The sequence below is a fragment of the Barbus barbus genome (assembly GCF_936440315.1).
Source record: "Barbus barbus genome assembly, chromosome: 25".
Lineage (NCBI taxonomy): Eukaryota > Metazoa > Chordata > Actinopteri > Cypriniformes > Cyprinidae > Barbus > Barbus barbus.
The window spans coordinates 16158499-16184991 of NC_136753.1; the positions used below are offsets into that span (position 1 = coordinate 16158499).

Genomic DNA, 26493 nt, shown 5'->3' on the forward strand with positions numbered 1-26493 from the left:
ATTTGTATTCTTGACTGCAATAAATTATTTGATTTGTTACCAGGTAAAAGTTATAGTACTCCAATCCTATCTAAACGAACCCTGTTATCTCACACAAATACATATGATTCAGTGAACTGAATGAGCTGCCATCCCATCAAGACCAGCCTAAACAGAAAACGACATGTTTCATAAATTGTTTTTAACAAAAAAAAAATTCTGACTTTCCTGCCATTGCCAACTGGTACTGTATCCAAATAGATCTCAAAACATTTCCTTTGACTTAAAAAAAAAAAAAAAAAAAAAAAAAAAAAAGATGGAATTACATGACAAAACCGTATGATACTATGTAGCATATATCATGTTCGAATAGAGCTGTAATTGTCTGAAATGCTGTGTGAATAATGCCATATCTGCTGTAGACATTAATGGATGTGCCAAAACAGGCCGTATATTGGCATTAAATAATACTGATTACCCTTTTAGCTGCAGCTTATCTTAATTAGTCAGTATGCTTGCAGACTGATATTCAGAAGTTCAGTGCTATACTATAGTTAGCAGCACATATTATATAGCATAAAGCACATAATACAATGGCACAGGAAGCAGTGGTTTAAATGTTAATTAACAAAATTATTGGCAAAATTATGTGTGTGTGTGTGTGTGTGTGTGTGTGTAGTATTTTACACACAAATAGATAGTAATTCATGTCTCATGTCTCTTTTGCCTCTCTTCAACTTGGTGCAGCTTTCTCATTGCGGTCCTAAAGCATGGAGTAAAAGGGTATAATATAGTCAAAATCGTGTGGAAGGAGTCACTGCCTTCAGGACACTATGATTGGTTTATTACCCTGTAATCATCACCTATCATGTGTAACTTGATGGCAAATCAGCTTAAATGGGTTAAACCTGGAGGTTTTGGTTGGTTAGCCCTCTGCATTTTGCCCCTGTTGTTAGATTACACTGTTTTGCAGACAAATTGTTTCTCCATTGAGAGCCATTTAAAATTAGCTGTGAAATTTTATTGAATCAAAATTCTCTATAAGTAAACTATAAATCACAAAAATGTCATTATAGCATGGTTGTTATTTCAAAAGTGTCCAATTTTAGGATGGTTCTTAACAGTGTGAAATGGATTATTCACTGCAGCATATTTTTCCTTCTGCAGTTAGGTCTAATATAGAGTAATCACTCACATGGTATTTACAGTGATTGGCTTAAAAAAAAATCACCCTTTCAAACATCAGCACAGGAAATAGTAAGTCCATACTTGCTCTGGAGAACAAAATATTAAGAGAGTTCTGGTAGAAAAATAAACCCTTAAGATAACAACTACACATTTCTAATTTAATTAGAAATTAGATTCCTTGCTGCTGGCATTATGAGGAAAAGCTGAGATTGATCTGTTCACATTTGACAAATGATGTTTTGTGTGTTTCTCTCTCTCTCTCTCTCTCTCTCTCTCTCTGTCAGGTTTTACTTTACTGTATTTACTTAAGCACATTAGAACCTGAAAATCATCATCGTGGGAGACTATCACGCATTGTGCAACTGGTAAATACATACATAGCTAAATAAACTACATCTAAACCTAAATGCAGAACGCTTTCTATGAAGCTATAGAAAAATAGCATTAGCTCAATATAAAAACAACAGTTTCAAGTTAATGGAAGGTCCCCATTATGATATATAAACCAACATACACTATATTGCCAAAAGTATTGGGTCACCCCCTTCTAATGAACAGGTTTGACTACTTTAGTAATTTCTGTGAGTACAAATCTTAATGTTTAAGCATATAATGATATTCTAGGGAATTGTGTGCTTCTAATTTTATAGCAACAGTTTGGACAGAACCCTTTTCTAGTCTAACATGACAGTGCCTCTGTGTATAAGGCAAGGTTCAAAAAGACATGATTGATTCAGTCAGTGTGGAAGAACTTAACTGGTCTGCAGAAAGACAAGTCCTAATCCCAGCTGAACACCTCTGGTGTGACTTTAAATACAGACCTTGAGCCAAAAACTCATCACCAATTCCCTAGAATATCATTATATGCTTAAACATTAAGATTTGTACTCATGGAAATTACTAAAGTAGTCAAAGCTGTTCATTAGAAGGGGGTGACCCAATACTTTTGGCAATATAGTGTATGTATCCATGTTCACCCATCTTCCAGGTCCTACAGTAGTTTCCAAGTTTTGTGAGTACATATTGCCTGTTAAATGTGAAAAATGGTCAGGATTAGAATCTATATACCAAAGTCACTACATGCTATCACAAACATGTTGGCCTCAATCCCATCATAATCCCCTCTGACATCTATAACAAAGTGACCAGAGCCCTTCCACATTTCTAATGGGAGGACAGCTTTGATTGGGTGTTATGCCTTGCCTGAGACACAGGCATTAACCAGCTGGGTGCTCTCTAGTCACAACCCCTGCTGAATTGCTTGGCCTTGGCTGGCAGCAGGGCAGCTTTGTTAGGAAGCTTGATGTCCTGATATGGCAGCTCTAAGCCACACATCTGGAAAGCAGATTAGGAGAACAGAAACCATTCACACGTAATGCTGAAAGGGCCAGATACCGGTGCTGGCTTTATCGCCTCTGTTTTCATGGGCTCCACGTCAGATTGCTTTGAAATCATTTGGTTGTATTCACAGCTGCACATGACGCCTTCAGAGCCGCTCTCCGCCAGCAGAGTGCCACCAGACAGACTCATTAAACCCATTTCACATGCTCGGCAATGCACCAGGAACACGGTGCAATCAGAAATCTTGACCTGGATGTTTTTTTTTTACTAAAAGGACACTGAATGGTCATTTATTGCCATGATTTCCTAATTGTAATTCACTTTTATCAGGTATGATGCAGACCTCAAACTCAAAGTATTTATTTATTTATTAAATTTATTTATTAAAAAAAATACATAAAGAAAAATAATAAAGAAAACATTTTTCAAGAAATCTTCTTTTTTGTTCAACAGAATAAATACAGTCATACAGGTTTAAAATGACATGACGGTGGGTACATAATAATGAATAAATATATATCACATTTTTGTCTTAAAGGGATAGTTCACCCAAAAATGCAAATTCTAGGCCCAGAAACCATGAAGAATCAAGGCCCAGAAACATAGTAAGGACATAGTTAAAATAATCCATGTGACATCAGGGGTTCAACAGTAATTTTTCGAAGCTACGAGAATACTTTTTGTGCGCAAAAGAAAATAAAAATAAGAAATTTATTCAACAATTTGTCTCCTCCGCATCACCCTGGAGCCATTTTGGACAGTATCCACTGAACGTAAACAATGTATTAATTTACGTTCAGTGGATATTTCTGTTCTGAAGATGAATGAAGGTCTTACGGGTTTGGAATGACATGAGGGTGAGTGATTAATGACAGAATTTCTATTTTTGGGTGAAATAACCCTTTAATAGAAAAAGTATTATAAATTATATTTCCAACATTTCCAAAAGGACTTTATTAGGCTATTAGAATGTTTTTATTATTCTTGATGGCTATGCTTCCTGTAACAATGGTGGTGTTTTGGTCATAGAAGTGCATGCAAAATATGGCAACAGTTGTCCTACTTGGGTTCACAATATGAAACACGACTATCTATCTATCTATCTATCTATCTATCTATCTATCTATCTATCTATCTATCTATCTATCTATCTATCTATCTATCTATCTATCTATCTATCTATCTATCTATCTATCTATCTATCTATCTATCTATCTATTGGTCGTACTACCTATTCTAATATATTATATACTACAATAGAAACCAAATTCAAATTTGAATTTCAGCTTCACAATAACCTCAATTTGAAATTGTGAAACTGAACTGGTGTTCATAATTCATTGAACAGCACACAACTGGATGGTGGATGGTGTGGAAGTTGGAACGGTTCAATCCCATCCTACCTCTCCTTTGCATCACAAACCCATCTATGAAATGGAAAAAGGGCAAAAACAGAAAAAGCAGGGCACTTCAAAAGCCACCATAATCATGGTTTTACTTTATCTGTCGGGGCCATCCTCTCAGGGGAGTGCACCTTATTAATGAAATACACTGACGTAGAGCAAGTGTAAATCTACTGATTTCTCAGCCCTTTTACATTTTACTGTAAATAATTTAACAATGTCAAATTACATCTATTACAAACCCATGCAGGACTATCGTTGTCAGAAGCATGCATGGGCCAAATGAGGCCTGCTATAGGGACCACGCCATTACTAAATATAGCACAGTGATTGGAAACAAGATCTCTTGTGTGCCAGAAAGCTGTGAAAGTGTTTAGTTTAGTGCGTAAGCTCAACAGCTCGGATCAATATGTGGTACTCAGGGATTGTGTTGCAGGGGCATCTCAGTAATGTCATATTTGTACTTACTGAAGGCACTGGAAGCCCACGGCGTCCCCCCTCAACAGCTGGGACAGATTTAGACTGGCCGTTGGCCCCCTTCCACCTATTGATCTCAAGGTATGGAGTTACAAACCTGCTTTCAGGTGTGCATAACCCACTCAAAGATGAAAAAGAACTTCATCATCATCTTCTTTCTTTCTTGTTCCTTCTCCATCACTCCAAATGAAAGATGTGCTCTGCATGATTTGAGCTGTTCATCAGCAATATTCTTCCAAGTGAGAGAAAAAACATGAAGTGCTGGTGGCAATCAGTCTCAGGAGGTTGGGAAGAGGGGCGTACATTTTGGGGCTGACAAATGATAGAGGCTAGAGCTATGAGGCTGTGTTTTCACTCGAATGCTTTTTTGATAGAGAGCATAAGAATCAAGCTCTCCCACGGCCACATAAATGTCAATCTGCATAAACTAATCACTGGAACACTGCTGAGGACTTCATTGCAGAGGGCCATTTTGTTAGACTTGTCTTTGTGGCTGCAATGGAGTGCAATGGCTCCATGTGAGATTAGACAAATACCATGGTCTTGATTGCACCAGCCACCGAGAGATCCGGGTAATCATGCTATCCATCCTCATTTCCTAAAACAACGCGGCAGGTCACAAATGTGACGCAAGGCAATTCAGAACTACAGTGAAGTTGAGAAATGATTGAGCATAAACTTATTTCCCCTCAAGTAGCAATTACCGAGTCAGTTCATCACCAGCTGTTTTATTTATTATCAATACAATACTTGATGGAGAGCGTCAGATTACAATTTAAAGGTGCAGTATGTTTTTGCAACTGGAAGGTTGTCTAAGTCACTGTCAACAATGTTCTCATTTCTAAACTGACATTTGTTTATTGATTTAATCTTCTTCTTTTTTTATACGAACAGCTTTATTGTTAAGCTCCTAGAATGTCTCTGGGTTGGCAGTTGACACTATTTTACCAGCCTCATATTAGTCGACTATCACAATGCACTGAGAAAAATACCAAAGATGTTGCAGACTAAGGCAAAACACTTTAGATAATTAAGATAAATTAAAGGGTTGGTTCACCCAAAAATGAAAATTCTGTGATTAATTACTCATCCTTGTCCCATGTCCAAACACGAAAGACCTTTGTTCATCTTCGGAAAACAAATTAAGATATTTTCATCAAAAAAATCTATGGGGGGGTTCATATTAAGTTCACACTCTCCGTGTGAACTTAATATGAACCCCCCCATAGACAGCAAGGCAACTACCACATTCAAGGCCCAGAAAGGTAGTAAGGACATCGATAAAATAGTGGCATCAGTGGTTAAACCTTAATTTTATGAAGCTATGAGAATACTTTTTGTGCACAAACAAACAAACAAACAAACAAAATAACGACTTTATTCAACAATAAGGACACAGCTGTTTTTCTATGCTTTCAGCGTTTTTGTGCCAGGGCCTGGGTCACGACTGACCTTTGCCTTGGCAGACCACACTGGATAGGATCTGTGCCTGAGGATGGGATATAATTGACATGGTCCACTGCTTGAGGGTTTGCTAGTTGGACTGGTATACCATGACAGGCAGAGCTCATTTGGGTTAAAAATATAAACAGTCTGTTCAGCCTGCAAGGGACGTGTCTAACATTAAAATATATGTGACATCAGAATTCACGAGGTCGGTTTATGAATGTAGATCATTGTCATCATACAAAATCTTTAATGGAATTCACATTTTGTCATTGATGGTGAATGATTTTGTGTTCGTCGTAGCACTGGCCACACAGCGTGACGGTGAACTATGATTGAATGTAGTCTGGATGCTGGAGATTCTGGAGGGACAGGAAATGTATTGCTTTTTTTTGCATAGTACACCATTCATGAATTACACAAATAATATATCTGGACCCTATGTAAATACTGAAATTATACATATGCAATAATTGTGAAATATTATTACAAATCTTATAACTGTTTTATATTTTGATGTATTTCAAAATGTTATTTGTACATGTGATGCAAAGCTGAATTTTCTGCAGCCATTACTTCAGTCTTCAGTGTCACATGATACTTCAGAAATCATTCTAATAAGCTGACTTGGTGTTGTGGAAGCTGTGACACATTTTTTTCAGGACTCTTTGATGAATACAAAGTTCAAAAGAGCGGCATTCATTCTAAGTTGTAACATTATAATGTTGTTACTGTCACATTTGATCAAATGCATCCTTGTTAATGTAGTAATATCTTTCAAAAAAAAATTACAGACCCCAAATTTTTGAACAGTGGTATATCACAGATTAACAGATATAAATAGTAACAGATATTATTGTAGAATATTGTAAATAGTTAATGGTAGACTAATTTATAAACGTGTTTAACACCAGGTGCAAATATCATCTGTCTCACTTTATGACTTTGAGTAAATAGCCTCTGCCTTAATTATTTGAGATAAAGTTTATTCAAACATTTTCCCACTGGATTGATTTTCTTTTTATCTGTTACCACTCAATTTGTTCCACTAAGCAAACAATAATGTACTGGTTCCTCACTGGCGGCAAGAATCCACTTTACTCTATTTGCTGACAAACAGCCCCTGCCACCATAGGAATTATCTGCCATGCTCAACTGCTCTCTGTATAAGGAGCTATTTCTATAGATACACTCACATCATCCAATTTAGTAGGATGTCTGCAGAGTAATGCAAACTGGTTATGACACTAAAACATGACCTTTTAAATTGATTGTAAGATTATAATTGTTTTCGGCTTCTTTTTATAGCCCTTCAACATTTCCTGGAAATGTTTATGACATAAGTGCTTGTCATAAATGCTGACAAAGCAAAATATTGGGTAACTAAGCAATTATGATAGTAGATATGTTCAAGTCTAGACCACTGGGTCATGTAATTTTGTTTTAAGTCATATGATAACTTAAGAATAATGCATATTTATTTAATAATGCAAATATAGTTTACAAAAAACAATCCTATATATATTATATTATAATAGAAATTTTGACTGATAGGGGCCATAAGAAGAGACTATATATATATATATATATATATATATATATATATAACCCCCCCCCCCCCCCCCAGCTAAACATAATGCAAGGAAAATGAGTGCTGTGGCATCAGCGGTTAGATTTATGGTGGTGTGTACTTGTGTTAGTTCACTGGAAAAACAAGCTGTTTCAGCAGAAAGAATTCCATAGAGAAAGCCCTCACACACTACACAGCCACTACCTGAGAGGGCCATCTGTGTCTCGACTAGTCGAGCCCCATGACAGTAGAGCCAGACTGTGTGGTTAGGGGTCAGTCCGATCCGCACAGACAAACACAATCACACACATACATTGTATCCCCGAACACCTGGTGGAAATGTGCATTTAGGCCAATGTCTCATGTCGGTCATTGTAATACAACCGCTCTTGTTCTCTCTCATATAGGTGTGCATTGGTGTGAAGTGATTGGTGCAAACACAGCTAGCTGCCTGTGCTTGGACTTCAATGAGTGATTTAAGAGGATCAGCTCATCAGAGGTGACCAAAAGATGAGCTGTTTTATCAGACCAAAATAGAAACACGTGCTGCTGTTTGCAGAGCTCTAAATCATGTCATCCATGCTGTCAACAGTCCTCATATACTTTTTTGTTTGTTTACCCTCCCTATGAAGAATTTATGTGAATTGTTTTATTTTATTTATTTTTAACCCAATTTACGATTAATTCTCTCAGATTAAGGCATTACAAATGGCCTTTTTGTCTTTGAAGTTGAAAAACAAGCAGAATGAATTTAAAAACAACATTTGAACAAATTATTTTATGAACAGTTTACACAAAAATTCATTATGGTTGTATTTTATGCTACACACCACACAAATAATAGCATGGAAGACTCAACGTCCAATTGATTTCTCTAGAATTTGATGTTAGCATTTTGCTAAGGTAATGGAATAATACTCACTGAATATTGGATAAAAGCATAAAGAAATATTGGATAAAGTTATCTTTTGATTACACTCAAATAATTTATTGATACTTTTCAGTATTTAATTAAATACGAATGTACTTACACTACCAAAAATTGTGAAGTCAGTATGTTTTTTTTAGAAATTAATAGTTTTATTGAGCAAGACTAAATTGATTGAAAGTGGCATTAAAGACATATATAATAATGTTAAAATGTATTATATATTTATATTTCAAATGAATGCTGTTCTTTTGAACTTTATATTGATACAAAAAATTATGAAAAAAAAGTATTACAGTTTCCACAAAAATATTATGTAGCACTGTTTTCAACATTGATAGTATACAACATATACATATAGAATAAATTGTTCTTGAGCATCAAATCAGCATATTGGAATGATTTCTGAAAGATCATGTGACACTAAACCTAGAGTAATGGCTGCTAAAAAAAATGAGCTTTTTCTCAATTACATATTAAAATGTATTAGAAAACAGCTTTAAATTCTAATATTTTAGACATGACTATTTTATTGTATTTTTGACCAAATAAATGTGAATTTAAGAGACTTCTTTCAAAAACATTAAAACCTTAATGACCTCAGACTTATGAATGATCCAATCATTTCTGAGCATGTCATAATGCATCATGGGATTGGCTTCTCCATGAAGGATGCATGCAATGCGTCAGAATTTGGCCAAAGCAAAGTATCTTAGGAAGCAGAGTAATTAAGATGCCAGCCTTTTGGAACAGATTTTGCATCAGGAGGGCGCATATGATGCCTAAAATGCTGCATCCGTAGGCAGTTCACTGGGTTTTGTAAGAGCGCTTCGGTTTCAACACTTCAGCCCAGTGTTATGTGCCATATAACAAATGTTGTTTTCCTGTTTTGCAATCTCGTCAATCTACTACATCATACACCTACGCCATAAAGTCTCTCCTATCCCTATCTATGTCCTTCCTGTTTGGATTACACCCCTGTCAAACATGGTCTAATCTTTCATTTTTCATGAAGAAGTCAGTAAAGGATAGATAGGATGTTGCCCTTTGACCTTTTCTACTGCATGCAGCATGATCTCCTCTGTTTCTGAGTGGGGAATTCATCATGCCAGCACCACTTGACCTCAGCACATGTGAGCTTGTGGGGAACAGATGGGACCAGGCAATGGTTTGGGTCACAGCTGTGCTGGAGGCACTGCCCCTGCTGATGTATCCTTGAGTCTCTTTAAAAAGCCCTCTTTTTAAACCCCAAACTGCCTGCCAGTGTTGTTGTTGCATTCTGTACTGTGCCCCCTGTAATGGCAGTGCAACAATGTTTTGGTTGGCATAGTAGGGTTAATATCCATATTTATAGAGGTTTGATTCCTTGTTCCCTGCTCGATTTAACAAGAAGTGCCAGCTTACAGCGCATATACTAAAAAGCTGTGTCCAAAAAGCTGTTTCATACTCTTCAGGATGCCAAAAGTCTGAATTAGCCTTTCTGACATGATGTTTTGCATCTCATTATTATATATATATATATATATATATATATATATATTAGGGCCGGGACTCGATTAAAAAAATTTATCTAATTAATTAGAGGCTTTGTAATTAATTAATCGAAATTAATCGCATTTTAATCGCATATAAATATTTGACCTGAGAACAGTGAGAAGTAAGTTTTTTTATATGGATTTTTAAATTTCCCATCCACAGGGCCAACCAAAGCGGTCTCATCAGCTTCTTTGTCCATGTTCACTGTGGTTTGTTTTTGGCTGTTTCTCAATATGCGTTCTTCAGCGATCTTGCGTCCTTGTGTTCTCGTTCTACGTCATCATTAACCGTCGAAGTTCAGTTCCAATTCTCAAGAACGCAAGTACAGAGGATGCATGAAAGTGCCCGGATATGTTCTTGAAACTGAGGATGCATCTAGTGCAGACTTGAGAGAATCGAGCCGTTAGAAATCCCAGAAAACCCTGTGGGTGGCCGGTGTACGGAAGCCTGTAAGCTTTAAAGTCGCTCTCACAAATACTTAACGGCTCTACAAGTTGAAAGTAAACATTTATCGTTTTGTTTTGGTTAATTTTAATAAAGTTATAAGACCCGGAGAAAGTCTGCATTTTTATTGGCATATTAAAATTAATCTTAACAGTAAAACATATAACGCTGTAAAATAAAACACAATACAATTATATGAAAGTAATATCTATAATAGTATGAAATGTTTTAATAAGTTATGACATTTTGTAATATTGATTGCTCATTGGCCGTTTCTTATGCTGAGATTATGCGGTCAGTTAAGCAGGAACGCAGTACATCTCAATTCTCATAAGTGTGCGTTCTGTGTTCTCGCGTCCTTCCGAGTTCGTTCTTCCAAGGAAGCTCTCTCTCGCGCACTCTCCCCGTGTTCGCTTGACTTTTGTCGAGCCCGGCGCCTCATAGGCAAGACCGGTCTCCATGAGAACGCAAGTCCGTTCTTTGCGTCTTTTGTCTGAACGCTAGTAGGTGCTCCAGTATAATCGGTCCGCCGAAACTCATCCAGTGAGAAACGTTCCGCGGTGCAAAAATAAGTGCGATTAAAATGCGTTAAAAAAATTTAACGCGTTATTTTTGTGTAATTAATTAATCTAAATTAACGCGTTAAAGTCCCGGCCCTAATATATATATATATATATATATATATATATATATATAATTTTTTATTTTTTTTACTGTGTAACAGAAAGCAGCTTTTCCATACAATAAAGTTGAATGGTGACCATGGCAGATTATTTTCGGTGAATAACTTAAATTTTAGTTCAGTTCTTCATACAAAGTTATGGCTTCAGAAGACTTAAAATTTATTGTATGTGTGTGTGTGTGCGCGTGTGTGTTCCTTTTTGAAGCTTGGCAGCCTTTGGTCCCAATCCAGTTCTGAGAGCAGCTTAACATCTGCTGAACATCTTCTTTTGTGCCCCAAGAAAGAAAGAAAGTCAAACAGGGTTAGAAAGACATGTGGGTGAGTGAGTGTGATGATGTTTCATAATTTTTGAGTGCACTATCCTTTTAATGTCTCCTGTGTTACAAAATGTGCCTTTCAAGCTGCTATGTACTAGCCTCAGCAACAAAGATGTAAGTATCTGGAATCTAGTCAGGATTTTGATTCAATTACAGCTGAAGACTGCCTGCTGTGTGATGAATAAAATTCACATCGCTACCATAAATCTTCAAACATCAAAAAGAAGAAATCTGACTACATCCACACCCTCAGTTATGCTTGCCTCACTTCATGCAATTAAGCTCACCTTCTTCTACAGCAATTATCTTGATTTATCAAGATTCTCTCAGATGCTGTTGCTTCCACCAAATGTTATGTAATAGAGTTTTGAGACAATTTTGTGTCACATAAAGCCTTAAACATTAATTTGAAAAAATCAGAGCAGTCTCTATTTGTTTTTCTCTCTGATCTCTGTGGACTAGTTTCCAGAATGGTTTGGTTTGGCTAATTAGCAATGGTAGAGAGAGAGAAAGGGAGGGAGAAAGAGAGGGAGAGACAGAGAGTGAGCATGAAAAAAGAGTGGATAGATAAAGATAAGAGTCCATAATTGATAGATATAAGATGTCAATAATTGTTCATTGGAAAGTGCAGTAATTGCATGTTGAAATAGCTTTTTTTGTTGTTTTAGGGATATTAGAAACTAAATAAATAAGAATTCTAGGGTTTATTAGTTTTCTGCACCTCTAATTTCATCTCTCAATTGTAAACTGACTGGGGAAAAATTTCTAAACTAACACCCAGAACAAAAGATTAATATGTATATTTATGGCCATTTTATGGAGCGCTCTAACTAAATGTACATTCCAAAATAAAATAAAACATAGAATAAACAAAATCAAACAAAACATGAAACCCAAAACAAAACAAAACAAACAAAAAACGAATCCAAAACATTAAACAAGCAAACAAAGTAAAAAAAAACATGAAACAAAAAACAAAACAAAAAAAAAAAAACACAAGACACAAGACAAAACACAGCAACAAAGTGGGAGGTTGGGGGGGGGGGGGGGGGGGGGGGGGTCATGTTCGCCCAGTTACTATGGCTGCTACACTCCTGCAAGCATTGGTGCCCCTTCAAAGAGATTAGATGTGGGTCCATATTTGTCTGTTCAAATTTTCCAGTGCCAAAGCACATCCTGCCATCCCTGATGACTAGCCTCATATAACGCCTATAGCTGATGGTCCCTGATGAAGGCAGAGGGATTTTATCTATAGGCTGCACTTAGAGATGGATGAGGCACCACACAGGGACGGTGGTAACTGCCCTACTTCTCGCAATGAGTTTGGATTTGAAGCTCAAAGGAACTGTTCCTAACCAAGCTGCTCATTTAGCTATAGTTCCTTATCCCAAGCGTCTACTGAGATTCTTTTGAATTATGGGATAGGATGTGCAAATTTCCTATTCCCTCAATTGTGACCTCGTTTGACTCCAGTTCATACTGCATACCATCATATTTAAATTCATGATCATTCAAAAATAACACTGTAATCTGATGCTATCTTTGAATCCTCAGGAAAAAAAAAACACATACACACAACATTGCACTCAGGGTTCATGCTTTTCCAATATTTGCAAAGCTTTCGCTGCACACAGAATACATCATAAGCAGCTTCTTAATAATGAAAGTCTTTCACTGGCCTTGCAACTTTCCCTCCACCCATAAAATTTTAACATTTCTAATTTATTATATATTAATTACGCTCTATTTATGCATTGCGTAACAGCTTACGCGAACATCTCTCATGTAAGACTCTCATCATTTATTTATTGCCTTTACAGAAGTGACAGAGTCAGACGGACCATCACAGACCAAAATGAGATAAAAGTTCGCCAAAAGCTGCTCACATATTCCCCGGGGGTAAAGCGAACGCTATCACTTATTACGCCTGCTCCGGTCTGATTCTCCTGACACTCTTTTCCCTCTAAGTATCTCCCGCTGATTGTTTTCCCTGCCGGCCTTGAGTTTTGTCTTCTCAGATAAGTGTCCATGAGAGACGTGACACACTCAGCCTAATCAGCTCTAACAGGTAAAGGACAAAATAGTCCCTTGTCTGTTTGTTTCTTCAGGAATTTAGGTTTAAGAGTTGAGCTGGAGATGCAAAACTCGAATCAAACGGTAGTGGCGAGATACTCCTCATCGGTGATGTAAAAATACCCCCTGTCAAGAAGCACACCTTGAGTGAGACAGATGGTCTATTGATTTTATCTGAAAGGCTGCCACATGTCCCTCTCTATTACACTGTCCTTCTGCCGGACTTTATCAACAGGATTTTAGTATTACTGTGACGGATACTGAGAGACATATGCACTCTCAACAGCTAGACAAACTGATTGTGTAAGCTAAAATACTACATTAAAGCATTATGGTAGTCATAACACACAAAGTGTCACAACCAAAGTGACTTACACCGCACTCGAGCTATACATTTTTTAGCAGTATGCATGTTCAGTGGGAACTGAACCCATGACCTTGGTATTGTATGAACCATGCTGAACCAGCTGAGCTATGTAAACATGTTTAATTAACATTGATGTCTGAATCTTTGGGTAATAAAGGTACCCACCAGCTTGCCTGACACTCTACTTTAGTAAAATATAGTGTACAAAGTAATGAATGAATTATGTTTTTCATTGCAAATTAATCAAAAGTTGATTCTAACAGATCAGCCAACCTTTCTTTTAAAGGAATAGATTATACAAAAGTGAAAATTATGATTTGCTCACCCTCATGTCGTTCCAAACTCATATAAATCAATTTCTTCTGTTAGAAGAGAATTTATTTTGAAAACTTTATTAGCTCTTTGTCATTTTGGAGCTTCAGTATTTTGGAGCCCACTGACTTCCATAGTAGACAAAAAGGGAGTGGGAAAATACTCCATACAACTCTACTGCTATATTGCAAGTCCTCTCTTTTTTTATAATAAAGAGATTTCAAACTCAAACCAAAGCTTTGATCAAAGCACACATATACAAATTAAATATGGAGATACAAATATGATTGGTTGTAAACAGCTGAAAAGCCTTCAGAATATATTATTTCATATTATGTAGAGGAAAGTAAGCCCTACAACATTGGCCTGGTGAGTAATCAAGATAATTTTTCATTTTGGGGTGAACTGATTTCAGATCTTCTCAAATTTATTTTAAAGTTTTAGACTACAATTACATTTTTGTCCTCATGTCATTCCAAACCCATTTAACTTTCTTTTTTTCTGTGGAACATAACAGAAGATATTTTGAAGAATGTTTGTATCCGAACCGTTCTAGTGACCATTGTGACGGTATGGAGAAAAACACAATATTTCTCAAAATATTTTCTCTCATGTTCCAGAGATAAAAGAAGTCCTACATGTTTGGAATGACATCAGGGTGAGTAAATTATGACATACAGGTTTGGTTCCCATTGACTGCTATTGGATTTTTTGTGCATGCAACGAAAGTTAAAAGGAACCACAACTGTTTGGTTACCAACATTCTTTGTAATAAAGTGTCTTTGTTTATGCTCCAGACAAGAAAGAACTACATACAAGTTTGAAATTACATGGGGGTGAGTAAATAATGCCAGAATTTTCATTTTTGAAGATGACAGAAACGTCATCTCTTTCGAAAGTAAACACTTTCGAGACCCATTAGCGATTGAACCTGCCATCTTTTAATTTCGTAAAAGCCTATACCTCAGAGAAATGTTTGAATAGAGCTGAAATTGGCATGAATTGGTGTTTGGTCACATACACAAAACAAATCTCTTGATTTTTTTTTTTTTACAGTTAACTAAGAGTTGTTCTATTTCTTTAAAGTGTGCCGTTTCCAACAGGGCGCTATTATAATTTGCTTGTAATTTCATCACGTGTTTAGCAGCACTGCTTGTAACACCATTTATCTAACCTTCATTAGCCCACAAAGGATTAATCTATTACATTAATATTTATTATATAGCTTATTACATTAATATTCAGAGGATAGAGACTCTCTAAATCTATCTGTCGTTTTCTTTCTCAGGCGTTTCTATTGGGAAAGGCCCTGAAAGGTCATATCGAGACCCTCTCACATAAATCAATAGCTGTCATAATTGTAGGGTCTCTGAGAGCCCCCCTTGCCTCAGCGTGCTGCAGTCTGGGCCTGCACATTTCACACTCGCAGAGGTGTCACACAAGCATGTTTCAATCTTTTTTTCTGAGCCCGAGAGGAACTGCTGCTCACCTCTTTGGCAAAAGTACTATCACTGTCAAAGCCAGGGATGCAACATGAAAAAGCCAACAGACCACATGCCTGTCAGCCTATCAGAGCCACATGGTAGGAAAACATCTGACAGGACTGTATCTGCACACCTGTGGGAAATCAGAGAGACTATTCACAAGGCAAAGCTACACCAAGGGATTATACACAACACAGCAGCTCTATGAGATACCCATTAGGCAGGCAATTTAGAAAATGGGAGGATAACGTTGCATTTATATATAATTTTATATTTGAAAAAAGGCTGATAGAGCACAGTAAATGCTGTACATAGGCTATGTTGAGGGTAATGGCCAATTGTTAGCCAGCTGTACAAATGACTTTAAGTGAAGTATTGTACCTCACCTTGCCTTTCTTTTATAGTTATAAATGGAAATATAATTTAAAAAAAATAGCTACAGCATCACACCTATTTTTCAGAAAACCAGTATGGCCTTGCACTGAGCCATGAATGGAAGTATTGTATTGCTTGCATACAGTTTATACAATCCATTCCTTTTTAAAAGTTATATAAACAATCCAAGAATGAGTAACTTATACTTTACACACAGTTTGGCCAATTATAGTCTAATTTTGCTCCACCAACAAAATATTTACAAATAAAGCCAAAGCAGGACGTGTACTGATAGTCTGGAACATTGCAAACACTGATAAGCAGAGCAATACAAACACTTAAGTGTCTCAGTGCCTCCTATAAATAATAATACATATAATTAAACCGATTTATGGTTAATTTCAGGGTTGTATGGTTGCATACTGCCATTTATGAAAGTGTTAAATTGATTTACAGAAATAAGAACTGAGATACGCTAATAGAATATTGAACGGTTACACCAATGATTCTTAATTGGATTCTATAACAGGGGTTTCATCCTGTAGGGAATCGGACACTAACTAAGCTTTTCTGAAAATTAGATGAAAAAAAGACATGTCAGGTTTTGGACCAAAAATGGCAAGTAAAGCCTGAACTGAGCAAAGAGGTATAGAGACAATCCATTAAATCCTGAATATGCAGAAGATGCTTCTGCTAATTGAAGTAATATAAAAGTAAAAAGGCAAGGGAGATGCCAGCGTTCCATAAGGTGCTTTATCTTGACCAGACAGCTTGGTGCATTTCAGTGATAGCTGGAGTGAGATAGATACATTACGCACGCAGATAGCTGCACTTGGACTGTTTGTGATGTCCATGTTTGATAGAGAAAGCAACACACTGCGTTGCAAATTAATCTCAAACAGCCGTATGGCTGTAAAGGGCAGGAATCACCCAAGCAACTGGAGTTATTTATAGTAATTATAACACGTGTTGTTACATCTGAGGTGTGAGCTGATATATTTGGTTTAAATGGGTCAAATAACCCTTAAAATTACTACTTTGATATTTATCTGCAGGTACAGGACTATCAATGCACAGACTGTCACAGAGGAAATATAAGATAGAACAAACCCTCTGCGTTTTGTGAAGGAATTATCATGAGCTGTCATGCTATGAGAGTATTAGACTCCTTTTTAATTCTTAATTTATTGTTTTTTACATATATTATAATCAACTCGTATTGTGTTGTTGAAGACGAAACGGCAGAACTTACACGCTACCCCTAAAAACAATTTGGTCTATGAAAATGATCAGAGTGAAATATTGATTTCCAATGCCCCCTAGTGTGGTAAGATGCTGATGTTTAATACAGCAAAACTGCTCACAAACTTTGAAATCCAAATTTCTTTTTTAACAGCAAAAACCAGCAAAGCATATTCATCTATTAGTGGCTGATGTGATCATTTTGAACAACTCTGACTTTCTTGTACATTTAAGTATCAATGTATTATTTCTTAGAAATTTGATCTGAACTCTTCACGACAATGCAGTTATGTATTTATACATAATGTGCAAATGCAAACTGTTTGCCTGTAATTTAAATTGAGACACTAGTGCAGAAAAGCAATACTAATTTTTTCACCAACAATGGAGCAAAACATTAAACAGCATATACTCTGAAATGGCTTCAAGGGAGAATGAACCGTCACTGTCAAGATAAGTGTGTCTGTTTAAGGAGGAGGAGCTGCAAAGAGCCCAGTGAAGGACAGATAAAACATCTGCTTTGAACAGAGAGAACATTTCCTCTTAAATTACCTCCCTACCTGACAGAGAAAATGTGATATCTTACTCTCCCTAACTCCCCAAAGCCTGAAATAAAAGCCTCTAACATGATGAGAACAGTTATGAATAGGACCATATGAGACTCTTATCAAGTGTCCAATTACCTTTGTGTTGAAAACACATCCATTTTCTGTCTCCTTGAACATTATTAAAACAACAGAACAATTATACTCGTACATTGTTGCATATGGTACATCATTTACGCATAGATGTGTATGCACATAGGTGCAAGGATAAGTAGTCTAAGTATGAAACTGTGGTCAGTCTAAAGAATTATGGTAAATATAATGAATATGGTGAAGCCAATCACTATCTAAGTGATATGAAGGTAACTGAAGCCACATCTGTCGTAGACAAAGGGTATTAAAAAGCTACTCTGGTTTCCTAAGAAGCTGTGAAAAAAGTCATAAAATATTCAGCTGGTAAATTACTTGGAAGTTTTAAGACTTGGTAAACAAAGCGCTGCCTGCTTTAATTGAGCAGTTACGTAATTAAGAGATCTTCATAAAATAGTAACAATCGAACCCTATTGTTGCTGTAGTAAGAACAGAGGTTCAAAAGACCCCTATGCGTCTCATTTTGTACAAAACGTGATTTATGGATTGCTTCTTCAAGTTCAACTCTGTAGGCCTGTTTTTTATTACCCAGGTGATACAAAAAGTGTTGGGTAATTTATTATTGGTGATACTACAACAAAGTGCACAACTGAGTTATTTTTTATCAGTAAGTCCACAACAAGACAAGTAATGTTTATATCCCAGTGTTTTGTAACTGGAAACTTGCTTCTCTTTCTTTTTTTGCAGACAGCTTATTTTACCTTTTAAATTGTCCAACTGGCATCTACATCATTTAAACTAAATGAACAGCTCTGGTTTATTTAACATTTCTTTGATTTGCTTAATTGAAACATACTTAAACTGGCATTTTCTTATAAGTATAGCATATCTCACCATTTCAGAGCCTATCTGCCATTTATATCTTATATCATGGAATAAAATTAATGAACACAACAAACATCAACAGCAAGCAATAATCTTAAAGAGGAGGACAAAACCCAACTTAACTCATAAAGCTCTTATCACTTAAGAATTGCACCTAACATGCTTCCATGCAATCCAGCGATTTCAGTGCAACTAAATCAATACAAATAGTAGCCATCATAAATGTAAAGAAAAGTATTGTACGTCTTATGTGAGCAGAGTCTTACCTGCAAATGCCCCTGGTACATATTTAGTGGAGAAGGTCCCAGAATATGGATCGCAGTTAGATGAAAGCAAAAAATATGATGACTCTTCTAATGTTCATGCGTGCGAGAGTGTTCAAAAAAGTACTGAAAGAACTGCTCTTGAAATTGAGTCCAGTGAGGGAAGCCGACACACCGGAGCTGTCTCGCGAACCAAGTGCTGAATTTACGCGCACGCAATAGCTTTCGTCATCGACGCACTTTATAAGGCGAGGAAGCTTGAGCGCAGCTGCTTCCGAGCTTCACGCGCGCCGGCGAGTCTCTTCACCAAGTTGCTGATGGAGCGCGATGGATGCGCTGAACGCTCGAGGATCGTGCCTACGTCATAATCTCAGTCCCGGTGTGGCTCTGTGGGTTTTATCGTAGTTGGTCGGATTCTTCAGCAATTCCTCCCTCCTTTATCAGACACACACGCTCTCTCCTTGTCGACTGTTCGTCCCCTCCTCTCCCCAGCCCAACGGATTTAGGCGGAGCCGGTTCCGTCATTCACAGATGCTCAGTCCAGGTGTTCTCATCGTTTTAATGTTGTTCAGCTAGCAACTAACTTACTAAATCAAGTGAATGTCTCGGACCTCCTCTTCGTGTGTTGTTCCTCTTAGCTTCGGAGCAAGGAGGCGCCACTTGAATTTGTTTTGTTACATAATACAGTATTCAGTTGCCAGAGGTGTGATTAGGTGTGAACACAGCAGAATGAACAACATGCAAAATAAAAACGTATTGCTCCCATGTTTTTTTCTAAAGGTAAAAGGTATTTTTGACCTCACTAAGGAAAATAATTTAAATTATATAAAATTATTGATATCACAAAATAAATTACACATAATAAAATGCACATAATGTCAGGTGTGGGTGAAGGGATAGAGCGAGGACTCAATTGCAGGAGGCAAAAGGGCTTTATTAATACAAAAATTAAATAAACAGAAACAACCCCGTAGGGGAAAACAGACTGGCAAGGCAAGGCAAGGCAAGGCAGGACAGGACTTCACACAGGGTAACCTCGACTGGGAACTGGCCCAGGACTGCAAACACAAGGAGATAAAGGGAGCAAATGAGGTATTAATCTTGTATAGGCTAATTATATAATATTAATCATCTTTGTAGTTGTATTTTCTCAAAGATTTTAATTGATTTTAATTAAACGTGAATGATTTGACTGATAGAGGCCATATTCAAACATTTCATGTTCTAAAACTTTTCTGTGTCCATTATTTAATTTGTTACAATAATGGGTTTTTGCTATTGCAAATCAATTTTCTTCACCAGTTAAAAAATAAAGAAATAAAATAAAAATAATCTTAACTCTGGCACCACGCTGACTTTAATTTGAAAAGGATGTTTCTTAATAATTTTTTTGTAATTTAAAATTTACACTAAAAATTCATGTTGTAAGCAAACTGAAGATATTAACACAAAGATTCATCACAACTTCTAAAAACATGGCATTAAAGGAACTACAGGCTTTGGAGGGTACTTATCCTATAAACCGACGTCAATTCTGTTAAAAAGAGAATCTCTTCAAGAGAATGGAACAGTTCTTAAAATGTAATATTTCATTATCAATGAAAAATATGCCCTCTATTCAGTTAATAAAGAATGAGGATTAGATTAATGAAATATTTATAAGAGAGTCCAAGAATAGATATCTTCATTTATTCAAATAATGTGTCTGCAGTACGATTTTTACAATACTCTGAGTATGATAAATATGAATGTAAGAAAAAATGTAAGACTCAGCTCTATTTTTGTCCATTCCATTCCATCTGATGTACGATATTTAGATACACTGTCATATTACTGTTGACAAGTAACTGAATCTATAGGGAAGCTTCATGGGTTGGGTTAGTATTCTGCCCTTGAATACAGTCTGACAGCTGTCTAAAAGGTATTCATTGTTTTCTGTCAACATAACAGCATCATCATTTATCCCATAGGAGTGTCAGAGACCTACCTGTGTTTGCTGTCTGTGTTTGTGTGGCCTGCTGCTGGTTATAAGGACATGTGATGTCAGTGACAGATCTATGGCGCATGGCTGAGAGGGGTTTAGCTCCAAATAAGTGTTCCCAGGCCTGGATGGGAATACTGATGTCACTCAACAATGACACTCCAGGCTTGCAAGCAGACCAGGACACTACTTTGAGACTATTTCTTATTCTTGTAATAAGAAGGCTTTAAAAACTGTTGAAATTTGTAAACTGTTTAATATTTTCCTTTGAATGCAATACATTTTATTTTATACCCCTGTCTAGTAACTTATTTTTGTTATAACTTTTTAAAATTATTATTATTATTTCATTTGATTTTTATTATTATTATTATTTTGTATTTTTGTACTATAACTGCTTTTTATTGTTTGTCAATCTTCACAATAAAAAAATTATAAATATATAAATTATAAATTAAATTAATATAAATTATTAATAAAAAGCAGAGCAGGACCAATGGAAAAAGTGACTTTATCCAGTGACAACACTAGGTCTGAGCTGTGGAAAAAAAATGTGACATGTTTCCCGGATAAGTGCTCTCTTAAAAGACTTAAGAATGATATTAATAAAAACTGTTCTTTCTGTTTAGAAAACAATGAAACTTCTTTACATTTATTCTGGAATTGCTCTTACACAACATAATTTTGGTGTGACATTCTTGACTTTATCAAATGTTATGTGAATCCTAATTTTGAGTTTACTTATAGAAATGTCATTTTTGGCTTTCAAGATTGTGAAAAAAAGGTGATACTTATTTCATAAAGCTTATTTTCCTGTTAGCTAAATATCATATTCCAAAATGAACATTTTCTAATTGCACACCTCTTTTTGTAAGATTCAAACTTGAATTGAAAATGTATTTTTAAATCTATTGAATTCTCTACGCAAAATAAGAGCAGTGGCTCTGTTGAAGAACTTCGCATTTCCTCTGGACTGAAAAACTGAATGACCCTGAACTGTTGTTGTGATTTGACGATGACTATTGTTATTGTTTTTTTGTTTGTTTTTTTTAAATAAAAAAAAGACATGTTTTTTGATCACTCTCAGGAAAAAAGTTACAAAGCTATTACGGTAGTAGCCTACCTTCGAGTACAAAAACTAAAAGGTACATCTTTGTACCTTATTTATCCCTAAATGATACGTATTAGTACCTTGAAGGTACATATTAGTACCTTTTATATAATAGATCTGCATGCATATGAGTAGGCCTACTATGGAGCGATTTTTGTGCCAATATTTATCAAACAAATCCAGTGTTTTGCAAATAAACACAATCTGCTTTGCAAAGAAAAACTCGACTTTCAAACAAACGCAAAGCGATTTTCAAATACAAAACTCTTTGAGAGAAAATGCAGAGGTATGGACAAATATATGTATTGTGTGTTACAACTGTGAGACTCATTTGCCTTTTTATGGGGAAACTTGGCTTGATTTTCTCACAAATGCGACAGGCTGATTTTCTCAACTTTCTTTTCCAAAACAGCAGATGGCGCTGTTGGTCAATTTACGCTAGTCTCCCGAGACCTGAAACACCTCTTTACCTTTTCAGACCAATATGAGTGGGGAACAGGTGAGTTTCTGTCTTACTAGATCCATAATTAACCATTTAGATTTAGATTTTCACAAAGCGACTCTACTACAGTGTCAGTGAAATTCACAACAAGTGCTGTAAAGTTGTTAACATGATTGATTAGTTCAAAAATCAGGAGTGACATGGCTAAACATTTAACTAGGCAGTCTTTCCCTATAAAATCTGATCCATTCTCCGTACCTCTTATCCTCTGTTGGATCGCGGGATATAGAATATACATATATATATATATATATATATATATATATATATATATATACATATATATTGATATATTGATACAATTGTTCAACATTCAAAACAATGCAGGGGTAAAACAATATATCGTGTCACAATATATTGTAATACTAAAATGCAAATGTATAGTGGATAGCGACAATGTTGTGTACCAAAAATGAAAGCATTTTGAATTTTATTTTTACGTTAGGTCAAGTAAGATTTATTGTCTTTCTTCTACGTATATATGTTGAAACATAGCCTACAGTGGAGAGAAATGCTGTAGGCTACCTCTGCAGTAAAAGTTTAAACAAGTATAAAACTACACAGACAACCTACTGAAAGGAGTAGGCTAAACTAATTATACATATAGGCTACTATAATCAAACTAGTTCAAGTTCAGGTGAGCTTTATTGTGATTCAGCTATATAAATGTACCAAAATATCATCTAAACATTAATATCCATTACGAAAAATTAACCATGGTTTTACTAAATAAATACCATGGTATTTGTAGTAAAGCTGCCTATATTGAAATGGTAACCTGCAAAAAAAAACATGGTTACCACACTTTTACAATAGTAAAAACTATTTAAATTTTCATAAGGGATATCATAGTTTATTATCATATTTATGTTTATATATAGTATAGTAATATACATGCCTTGTACAACATTTAAAACTAAAAGTGGCCTGTGAGGAGATATTTCCTATTTCAACCAATATACCAGCAGATTTTAGTCTGACAATAGCCTGTTTGGAAAAATTCAACTAAAATGATATAGCTTTTTATATATGGCCGAGCAACATTTTAACTCATTAATTTAAGAATAAAAGGCTACCGTCAGGAATTATATTAGTGGCTCTTTAAAATGCAAACGTTGGTCATCCGAGTCACTCCTAGAAGAGTCCTCGCTGTCCAGAGTGTGTCTTCACCCGTGTAGCACGCTGTTTATTAAACCACTGTTTATTAAAATGCTGAATTTAATATTATATCAGCGTGATCCTATCACTTGATCCTTCTCCCCAATTGACAGGACAAGAGTGACACCAGAAAATAAATATTCATCATTTTGCTAAGCTAAAAAATACGTAATTATTTTAGACAAATGATTGCACAGTTACATCATTTTAAAAAAAACAAAGTTTTAGCTATTGCACTAAATGTGATTTGTTTTCATTTTTTTCTTAATAATTAATGACCTCTTGGCTGATATTATTATATCTGATACTAAATTAAATTGTCTAATTTTTGGTACACAATATTGTTGCTATCTATTATACATTTGCATCGTGTTGAATGTTGATCAATTGTATCAATATATATGTGTGTGTGTATATATATATATATATATATATATATATATATATATATATATATATATATATATATATATATATATGTATATTCTATATCCCGCGATCCAACAGAGGATAAGAGGTACGGAGAATGGATCAGATTTTATAGGGAAAGACTGCCTAGTTAAATGTTTAGCCATGTCACTCCTGATTTTTGAACTAATCAATCATGTTAACAACTTTACAGCACTTGTTGTGAATTTCACTGACACTGTAGTAGAGTCGCTTTGTGAAAATCTAAATCTAAATGGTTAATTATGGATCTAGTAAGACAGAAACTCACCTGTTCCCACTCATATTGGTCTGAAAAGGTAAAGAGGTGTTTCAGGTCTCGGGAGACTAGCGTAAATTGACCAACAGCGCCATCTGCTGTTTTGGAAAAGAAAGTTGAGAAAATCAGCCTGTCGCATTTGTGAGAAAATCAAGTCAAGTTTCCCCATAAAAAGGCAAATGAGTCTCACAGTTGTAACACACAATACATATATTTGTCCATACCTCTGAATTTTCTCTCAAAGAGTTTTGTATTTGAAAATCACTTTACGTTTGTTTGAAAGCCGAGTTTTTCTTTGCAAAGCAGATTGTGTTTATTTGCAAAACACTGGATTTGTTTGATAAATATTGGCACAAAAATCGCTCCGTAGCCTACAATCAAAGTCCCTTTCAAGGAAAGTACGTTCAGTCGGTGGCCATATTTGCAACGCCTCAGTGCAGCTCAGACAAGACCATGTCCTATCTAAATGAATGGGGGAATCCTGAAATCTCAAAAACGGCTCGCTGAACTCCCGATTAAATTACATATTTCAAATCAGCAATAAAATCTGAAATGAACGGCCCCATAAATGTTGTTTCTTATGCTCAAATAGCGTTTAAAACGTTTATTTTTCAGGATAGACCAGCCAGTGCGCATGCGTAGCTCCAACGCGCTTATGACTGTGCACACTCAACTGCTGGTCCAGCCACAGGTTTCTATGGGAACCGGAGCTTCTAACTGCTGCTGCAGTGACCATTGACTTTACCAATCAACGATTGGCTCTTTTATTTAGAAGGCGGGACTATCCCGCCATTTTGCGCGTTGCACTTTCTCCCATTCACAAGTATAGGAGTGAACTGTCTTTGTATTTCTATAGTTTTTGGTACAATATGCTGCTTTCAGCTTTCTATTTTGACAGCATAATAGAAAGATGAAAATTACAAAAGAAAAGTTAGTTTTGCTCAAATTCAGAGATCTAAGGAAAGCACTTATGCTAAATTCAGCTGACACTTCTCACCCCAGTTCGTGTTTTCTGACAAATACTTCAACGTTGTTTTGATTTTTTTTCTCACGTTTTTCACAATTTTTGCTAAAAGGATACAAAGAAGAATTGTTTCAACAATTAATCTTGGTAGGTACTTTGACTGACTAACATGACTCTGTGTTCAGAGGTGATAGTAATATTTTTCTAAAACATGTTTTTTTTGTCATATTATGTGAGGTAAAAAAAGATTATTTTGATGAACAGTTGCTCCCTTTATCTGAGTAATGTAATGTAGATTGATGTAATATAACGCTTTTAAACACACTATTCCTAGAAAATGTTTCCCAAAAATGCATTCTGTTGCTTCAGGAACAAAATTTCCGTGGCATTCAGTTCTCTCGTAAATGTCACCAATATGTCACTAAAGATAATTTTAAAACAATAGCTCTGTGGAAATGGATAAACTGATTAGGAGACTGCCGTAATTGTCAGTTGTGTTGTAACTCAGTACGCTGGAGGGAATTCTTAGACGTCCTGTACTCATTAAAAAGGAGGGCATGATTTATTATTGTCTATAATTGCAATACTGAATCATAAACGATTGTTGCTTGTGCATGTTAAATTTGAGTGATCTTTTGTCCTGTTTCCAGTCATGTAGTACTGTAACGTAAGACTGATGATCCTGCTAGATTATTGATCGTAAAAACAAACAGAGAAAGCATCAACCCGATACAAATAGTCCCTGAGTCGAAATTTACGTAACTAAGCGAAAAGAGGAACAGAGATGCTTGGACTATCTATCACTGTAATGAATACTGTCTGCCTGCCTACCAGACCAAAGTTTGAAAGCTAATTTCATTCGTCATTGATGCTTTAAATGAATAGTTATGACAAGTGAAACAGCAGGCCTTGCTTTTACAGCTTGTTAATGCTTTACGTATTGTGTGGGATCTTGTGGAATCCCTTTCAACAGTATTTAAACATTAAAACAGCAGCTGGAGCCATTAATATCACTTTATAACAGAGTTTCTCTTTGAATCTTAAACTATAGCTACAAACGTTAAAGGGATAATTCACCTAAAAAAGCAAGTTTTGTCAATATTTTCTCATGTCGTTCCTCACCA

The 26493-nt window shown here is 35.8% G+C and overlaps 1 protein-coding gene across 1 annotated transcript in view; it reads right to left on the reverse strand.

The window, feature by feature from the left end:
• LOC306844843 (PEX5-related protein-like) overlaps nt 1-18971 on the reverse strand; it is a gene marked incomplete at both ends in the record, with an annotated part of 81285 nt that extends 62314 nt beyond the window's left edge. Inside the window, one exon of the mRNA XM_079377254.1 lies at nt 18951-18971. Coding sequence (XP_079233380.1) covers nt 18951-18971 — 21 coding nt within the window. The remainder of the gene's footprint in view (nt 1-18950) is intronic.
• Nucleotides 18972-26493: the final 7522 nt, after the last annotated feature.